Source organism: Austrofundulus limnaeus, unplaced genomic scaffold (genome assembly GCF_001266775.1).
Source record: "Austrofundulus limnaeus strain Quisiro unplaced genomic scaffold, Austrofundulus_limnaeus-1.0 Scaffold518, whole genome shotgun sequence".
NCBI lineage: Eukaryota > Metazoa > Chordata > Actinopteri > Cyprinodontiformes > Rivulidae > Austrofundulus > Austrofundulus limnaeus.
Window position 1 is genome coordinate 216,445 of NW_013952920.1, and position 6,676 is coordinate 223,120.

At 43.7% G+C, this 6,676-nt stretch overlaps 1 protein-coding gene across 1 annotated transcript in view; it reads right to left on the reverse strand.

Annotated features, from left to right (window-relative positions):
• The window catches only part of LOC106530413 (protein NLRC3), a gene marked incomplete at its 5' end in the record, with an annotated part of 11,153 nt that extends 5,436 nt beyond the window's left edge, over nt 1–5,717 (reverse strand). Inside the window, 6 exon segments of the mRNA XM_014026021.1 lie at nt 185–358; nt 796–969; nt 3,329–3,998; nt 4,084–5,208; nt 5,361–5,620; nt 5,694–5,717. Of these exon segments, the coding sequence (XP_013881475.1) occupies nt 185–358; nt 796–969; nt 3,329–3,998; nt 4,084–5,208; nt 5,361–5,620; nt 5,694–5,717 (2,427 nt within the window).
• Nucleotides 5,718–6,676: the final 959 nt, after the last annotated feature.

The following is a 6,676-nucleotide window of genomic DNA, read 5'->3' on the forward strand; positions in this document are numbered from 1 at the left end:
TCCAGAACAACTGCAGTCAAACAGTCAAATACATGGTGAAGCTGCACAACTTCAGCTGCAACTAAGAAAAGTCACGAAGTCACTAAATAAAGATTATTAATGCAAACTTTCAGAAATATTCTGATTTCATTTTGAGCTCATCCAGTCCAGCTCTAGTCTGGACTCACTCAGACCATCTACTGACCTCAGAGTCTGAAGTTTGTAGTCTGGACTCTCCACAAGATCCATCAGCTGCTGAACATCTGGAGCCTGAAGGTTATTGTTCCTCAGGTCCAGTTCAGTCAGATGGRAGGGGTTGGACTTCAGAGCTGAGACCAGAGAAGAGCAGCTGATCTCTGACAATCTGCAGTTCTTCAATCTGAATAACGAATAAAAAATGAGCTGAAGTCAACAGGATGCAGGTTAAAATAAGCATCAGGTTCCAAGTTAAAAACATACATAAACATTTGTACATTTCTACCACAATTTATGCAAAAACACCTGATGTGTTTGAGTTACATTTACCTTCAAACGTTAAACTTGTGATGTATAATTTTATTTGAATCATCAAGATTTAAATAAAAACCTCAATAAATTGTGTATTTTGAGCTGCTGCAGCCTTCAAAACAAGCAGCAAACATGTTTTGGTTCTAAAAAGGTTTTTAGATGTTTGGAAAGAGAAAATTCAAAACAGACGTGTTCAAGTTGAACTTTCGAAATGAAGGAAACATTTCTAAATTAATCAGTTGTGAAGGATCAATGAATGATTTTAGTTGGACAAACATAGAAAACCTCCAACAGCTGCAGTRAACTGACCTCAGAACCTCCAGTCTACAGTTTGGACTCTCCAGTCCAGAACACAGAAGCTTCACTCCAGCGTCAGACAGGTGGTTCTCACTCAGGTCCAGTTGTGTCAGGTGGGTGGGGTTGGACTTCAAAGCTGAGGCCACAACTTCCCAGTGAGTCTCTGAGAGTTCAACAAAAACGGCTCTGTGATGACAGAAAAATAGTCAGTTATAATAAAATCAGCTGATCTCTCTGATAAACAGTGATGTCATCATTTGTTCAGGAGCTTTGAGATGTTGAAGCTAACAGAAATCTGTTCTTCATGTTGTAGCAGCTGCTAGTTCAGTTAGCCTGTTAGCATAACTTCCTGTTTCTCTCCCTGAGTTCCGACTGCTGTCTGCTGCAGGTCAGACTCTGGATCCTCACAAGGACTTCATCCAACCTGACTGCAGACAGTCTGAACATGTTTGGAAGAGAAAATGAAAACAGAAATGAGTGGAACTACTGTCAGAATAGATTCAGATTAAACAGTAGGGGCAAGTAATGGTCAGAAATCCACCAGGACTGCAATTAAAGCCTACTTCACACTTCCTCCACACTGCCTATGTCAGCACAGATTGTCACAGTTTTATGACAAAAATTACATCATTGTGTTCTCAGCATTGACACGGCCGCCCCCTTTGTCAAAATCCGCCAGCAGAACTTTTTACCTCGTACACATAAGGACTAATTGTGTGATTGGTCAGAAGTTCGTGGGAGTGTTTGTGCTGAAAGTGCTCAGACACTGTAATTTTCTTCAAATGCTTCAAAAATAAATAAATAAATAAATAAATAAATAAATAAATAAATAAATAAATAACCACTCACTTCCAGAAGCCAACTCTTGTACCAGGAAGCAGCAATTTATCAAGATAGTTAAATGGTGAAAAACTCATGAATGAAGATAAAACAGATGTGTGCAATTCAGTTCAATTCAGTTTATTTATATAGCGCCAAGTCACAACATACATTGTCTCAGGGCACTGTGCATAAAAAGAACAATCTAAAGAAGAAGCCAGCAGGCTGCATTGAATCACTTCATCACAGTCTCCGATCCTGAGCAAATGGTGGAGAGGAAAAACTCCCTGCTAATCAGGAAGAAACCTGCAGCAGAACCAGGCTCAGGAGAGGCAGCCATCTGCCTCATCCGGTTGGGTTGGGGGACAGGAAAGAGACACAGGTAAACACAGAAGAACTGGTCCAGGTGCACCTTCGTCTGGAAACGTTTCGTCTCTCGTCCAAGAGACTTCTTCAACAGAGACAAAACATTTCACTAAAGAAGAACCCATCCAGAGGACTTACTTCTTTTCTTCCTGACTGAAACTCCTCACAAAGATTATTTCTATCCAGATATTCACGTAGTTGATTTGCAACTATTTTCTCAAGAATTTTTGAGATGAATGTGAGATTAGATATAGCTAGCAAAATAGCACAGAGATCTGGCTTATAAAAAAAACTGCAGAACTTTAACTGGGACAGATTTGTAGACAACATTGGGTGACGGGTCACAGATTTTTTTTTTCTGCATTGTAGATTCCAAAGGTAAAAAAAAATCCTTTGCTGTGATGTATGTTGCAGTGGGAGGGGTTTCCTAGGAGCTTGGAAAAGGTGTGTATGAAAATGGTAAATGGACTGTACTTATAAAGTGCCTTTCTATCCATCCAGGACACTTAAAGCGTTTCACACTACAGACATTCACCCATGTACACACACATTCACACACTGATGATGGCAAACTATAAGTGTAGCCACAGCTGCCCTGGGGCGCACTGACAGAGGTGAGGCTGCCATACACAGGCGCCACCGGGACCCTCTGACCACCATCAGTAGGCAAGTCGGGTAAGTGTCTTGCCCAAGGATACAACAACTGAGTCGACTGGACGGGGATCGAACCGGCGACCTTCTGGTTCCAGGACGACTCCCCTAACCACTCTCCCACAGCCGCCCCAAAATGAATGCTGAACAACCACCTGACTCTAAGTAGACTATTTGGCTTCGGAAGGAGTATGTAGAGGACTTAAGAAGTTTTGTTCAGGGAGCTGAGACCCAGGAGGACTTCATGTGGTTCTGTCAGACTCTGAGCTCTGTGTGGACAGACTTCAGAGACCAGGGATAGATTTATGTTGTCTTCTTCAAAAGGAACTAAATAAATCAAGTTGAACTAAAGTTTTATCCAGAAAGACCACAGCAGAGTGTTGACTGTTTCACTCCAACTTTTAGATTCATCTGAATCTTTTCATTCACATAATTTAAACAGTTTGATGTTTCTGATGAAACTGAGCAGATGTTTGTAGACCAGATCCACATCTGTCCACATGAACATCTTGAGGAAGACAACATTTCTAAGTTGACCTTTGACCTGGAAACTTCTTCAGTCATTTCTATGAAAATGTATCATATGATTAAGATTAAAAAGTGTCTCTAACTTGATCCAAACAGAACCCCCTCATGGTTCTAATAAATACTAATAATTCAAACAGCTGATCTCCACTGACTGATGATGGAATGAAACATCTGGACTCACACAAAGTTTCTGCAGTTCCTCACAGCTGGAATCAGTCTCCTTCGACCCTCATTTGAAGTGTTGTACTTCTCCAGGTCCAACTCATCCAGAACCTCCTCTGACATCTGCAGCATGTAGGCCAGAGCTGAACACTGGATCAATGAAAGTTTCTTCTCTGATCTGTTCTCTGACTTCATGAACTCTTGGATCTCCTGATAAACTGAGAGGTCCTTCATCTCCATCAGACACTGGAAGATGTTGATGCTTCTGTCTGGAGACACTTTAACTCTGTTCATCTCCTTCAGGCTGTTGATGACTCTCTGGATGGTTTCTGGACTGATCTCTGTCTGACCCAGCAGACCTGCTAAGAGTCTCTGGTTGGACTCCACAGAGAGGCCATGAAGGAAGCGAACAAACAGGTCCAGGTGGCCATTTTCACTTTGGAGAGATTTCTCCATGATTCTGTACAGAAAATAATCCAGAGATGAGTAACTGTACTCCTCTCCCAGAAACTTTTTAATCTCCTCCATGTTCCTGTTGGTGAAACAGTGGAACATGTAGACTGCAGCCAGAAACTCCTGAACACTCAGATGAACAAAGCAGTAGACTGGTTTCTGGAAGATCACACACTCTCTTTTGAAGATCTCTGTACAAACTCCTGAGTACACCGAGGCCTCTGTGACATCAAGACCACACTGCTCCNAAGATCACACACTCTCTTTTGAAGATCTCTGTACAAACTCCTGAGTACACCGAGGCCTCTGTGACATCAAGACCACACTGCTCCAGGTCTTCTTGGTAGAACATGATGTTTCCTTCCTCCAGATGTTCCTCCAGAAAGGCCAGCCTCCCCAGCTTCAGAAGAACTTCCCTGTCAGCCTCTGTCAGCTCCTGTGGACTGGTCTCAGGTCCTTCGTGGTACTTGTTCTTCTTCCTGGTGGTCTGGACCAGCAGGAAGTGTGAGTACATGTCAGTCATGGTCTTGGGCAGCTCTCCTCTCTGCTCTGTGGTCAACATGTGGTCCAGAACTGTAGCAGTGATCCAGCAGAAGACTGGGACTGCACACATGATGTGGAGGCTCCTGGAGGTCTTGATGTGGGAGATGATTCTGCTGSACAGATCTTCATGACTGAACCTCCTCCTGAAGTACTCCTCCTTCTGAGCGTCAGTGAAGCCTCGTACTTCTGTTAGCCTGTCCACAYATGAAGGAGGGATCTGATTGGCCGCTGCAGGTCTGGAAGTGATCCAGACCAGAGCCGTGGGAAGCAGGTTCCCCTTGATGAGGTTTGTCAGCAGCACGTTGAGCGATGCCTCCTGTGTGACGTCAGAAACCTGTGGACTTTTGATGAAATCCAGCTGAAGTCTGCTTTCATCCAGGCCATCAAAGATGAAGAGAAGTTTACAGACAGCCAGCTTCTCTGCTGGGAGCTTCTGGAGTGTTGGATGGAAAACATGGAGCAGCCTGAGAAGACTGTAYTGCTCATCTCTGATCAGGTTCAGCTCCCTGAACGAAAGCAGAACCACCACACTGACATCTTGGTTCTCCAAGCCCTCRGCCCAGTCCAGAGTGAACTTCAGCACCGAGAAGGTTTTTCCAACTCCAGCCACGCCGTTGGTCAGAACCACTCTGATGGCTCCAAGTGGGTCAGGTAAGGCTTTAAAGATGTCCTGACACCTGATTGGAGTCTCATGGAGGATCTGGGTCTTGGAAGTGGTCTCCAGCTGCCTGACCTCATGTTGGGTATTAACCTCTTCACTCTGTCCCTCCGTGATGTAGAGCTCAGTGTAGATCCTGTTGAGGAGGGTTCTACTTCCTGTTTCATCACTTCCTTCAGTCACACGTTCACATCTCCTCCTCAGACTGATCTGATGTTCATCTAAAACCTCCTGCAGACCAACATCTGAGGAAAAATGGGACACAGAGCAGATGTGAATGCTGCAGCAGAAACTCCAACATTTTGATTGDAGCTTCAATCTGAAGGATGTTTCTAATGATCTGAACTCTTCAACAATGTGTCTGTATTAAAACAACAGGTGGACAGAAATGTCTTACCTTGGACACARCTGCTCTGACTGCCTGTCTGCAGTCCACTTCTGATTCTGGGTCTTTCTCCACACTGGGGACAGGAGGAGGGTCCTGATGAAACAGACTGTTCCCAGTATGAGGTGATGCAGDGTCTGCAGAACCAGTGTCCACAGCTGGTAGAGACTGGATCCTTCAGGACGTCTTGACACAAAGAACAGTAGGAAAGCTGCTCCTCCTCACAAACACCACTCCTCTTCCTCCCTCTGAAGAYATTTACTGATGAAGAACTGGAAGAACAGGAAGTGTTGATCAGATCATCAAAGAAAATAAAACTCAGATTAAATCAGAAAGTTTTCTTACTTTGTCTCTGAGGGTCCAGGTTCAGGCCTGAAGTCTGGAGGTAAAGTTCCAGACCGATCACTCTTCATGGACAGACAGCTGGGTCCTGGAGATGTTTCTTCCACCCAACCCTCCATCTTCTGGTCTTCAGTCATTCTGAGAAAAACTAGTTCAAACAAATGAACATGGCCATAATGTAACTACATGGTAGTTTATATATGTTATATTGCCTACTTCCTTGAACTGCATCAATATTCATTTTGCTTTTATAGGTGTGTCAGCAAAATATCTTATGAACCATTGAACCAATCATTCACATGGATGAAGCTGCATCTGCATCTATCTGATGGAGTTGACCTTATAAGATGACCACCACAGTTAATTTATGTTAGCAAACTCCAGTCTACAATGAGATTTTGTTGTGGTTGTAGCTGAAAGTTGTCCTGAACAAACACTCTGAGCTCTGACACATCACACAAAACCTGTCTTTAAAAGTTTTACTTACAAACCCACAAACCATATGTATTCCTTCAAAGATCTTGTGTGTAATGACTGAGTTTGCGAGTTTCACTGATCCACCGAACACCAAAGAAGATTTAAGGATTTTATTTAAATATGAGTAGCTGGACCAGGAATGGCACGTCACTGGAATCCGGAGATCTATACAACAGATGATCAGGTTAGTGGCCAGTTGATACAGGTAAACAAATTTCGATACATATAAAGTCTCTAACCTTCTTAGTCTGAGGTTTGAACAGAACTCTTGAAAGACTTTGAGAGTCTATATCGGTATCCATAACATAATTGGCACTTCTGGGTCTCGGACTACGGCGTAATCCGTGAGCTTGAGGGTTTTCCGTGAGGCAGGCTTGGGTCATGAGATCAGAATTATGAACCAGGTTAAGGGAAGCAGACATAACTCATGGTCGGGGTACACAGGCAGAGGTCGAAGTCCAGGGATCCGAAGGCAGAACCGGTCTGACAGGGAGAGAGGCAGAAGGCAG